Here is a 1,524-nt window from a genome sequence, read left to right on the forward strand (position 1 = left end):
GGTTAAAGAATTATATATGGTAGTTATTTGTTGAACTTCTTGGTGGAGCAAGTAACAAATAGCTTATGTACTTTCTTTTGCCATTTCTAATGCTAATCTATGGACAATATGTATAACGATAGTTTATCTTTTATCAATTTGTATGTAGGTCTTCATTCAGAAAATTAAGGATACATATAAGTAAGTCATCATCTGGACAAAGGTGACAGGCACAGACGAAACAGTCAGAAACTCTCTAAAGGACTTAGGACGACAGATATGTTGGCCTCAACTGTGTCATTACTAAAGAGACAAATTGCTCGCTTATCAACTTGAAGATGTCACATTTCAGAAAACCCATTACCAATATGGCATTGGAGGGAAATAACTCGAACACCAATCAAAGCTCAGAGATGCCTGCCGACTCCACCTATTCTAGGTTGGGCCAATCAGGAGGACGCCTCCAGCTCTTCAGTACCAAGCTCCGCCTCCCGTCGCGTTTTGGGCGGGGCGTCACAGAACTCAAGAATGTGGGTGGTCCGGGTTAGTGATTTTCTTGGCTTCCTCGGCCATGTTCTCGGAAAAGAAGTGAATGATGGAGACTGAAATAGCCGTGTTCATTGCAGCAAAAAATGTTTCGATGTTTCACTACCTAGGCTTCTTTACCCATATAGTTCGCCGGATTTATCATCAACTTTCATTTTTGGGAGAGAGGGACAAATAACGTTCTTCTTACCCTCCAGCGAAGAAGATGTGGATAAATCTCACGGAAAGGTTTAGTGTTTAGCGGTATATGATAGCCATAAGATTCTCTAGGTTGGGACTTGGCGTGGCCCGGGCAGCGTTACAGGCAGGCGAAACAAACAAGCGGATAATGATCGCGGCATTTTACAGAGCTGCCGCCATGCTCCGCCCCCATAGCCCACGCATGCGCTTTGTGATGTCCTAACGTACCAACAGGGCGGGCCCGAGGCAGTGGCACGCTTACCTGGGCACGACCTGACCAGTGCCACCCCGACTGAGAGCGGACTGTGACCCCAGCCGCAAGAGCGAGACGTGTAGGGCAGCCAGTCTGACTACGCCGCGTGGTACTGGTTCCCACGTGCCACTTTATCCATAAATATTTACTGACTTAAGACTTATAAAGCTGTGGCTAGTCAGTGCCAGCAGTGCACAGGCTGGTGAGCAGGACTGGCGGTGTGTGAGCGGAGCGCAGCGCTACCAGTCAGGACGGAGCACCGCGGTATCGCCATCAGCACCAACATCGCGATTCCCGGCTTCAGGAGTGTGGCGGGTTCGGCCGAGTTCGGCGACCTGGCACTTTTGGCCAACGCCGTGGCCATGAAGGGTGAGGAAGACGGCGGGGTTGCAGCCCTGGCTCCCATGGTGCCGCCCGAGGAGGCCCATCCACCCCCAATTACGGAGGTGCCTACCGATGCATCAGCGGGGGTTGTGGCGCCTAGTGCCAACAGTGAGAAGAGTTCCGGAGGCAGCAAGCGAGGGGGTGCCCGGCGGCAGGAGAAGCCGCCTTACTCCTACATCGCA

General features: G+C 51.2%; 1 protein-coding gene across 1 annotated transcript in view; it reads left to right on the top strand.

Annotated features, from left to right (window-relative positions):
* Positions 1-992: 992 nt before the first annotated feature.
* Positions 993-1,524, top strand: part of LOC139752600 (uncharacterized) — a 138,849-nt gene continuing 138,317 nt past the window's right edge. The window contains exon 1 of the mRNA XM_071668356.1: positions 993-1,524. This exon is cut by the window's right edge and continues 661 nt beyond it. Coding sequence (XP_071524457.1) covers positions 1,321-1,524 — 204 coding nt within the window. The 5' untranslated portion in view covers positions 993-1,320.

The sequence above is a fragment of the Panulirus ornatus genome, chromosome 13, assembly GCF_036320965.1.
Source record: "Panulirus ornatus isolate Po-2019 chromosome 13, ASM3632096v1, whole genome shotgun sequence".
NCBI lineage: Eukaryota > Metazoa > Arthropoda > Malacostraca > Decapoda > Palinuridae > Panulirus > Panulirus ornatus.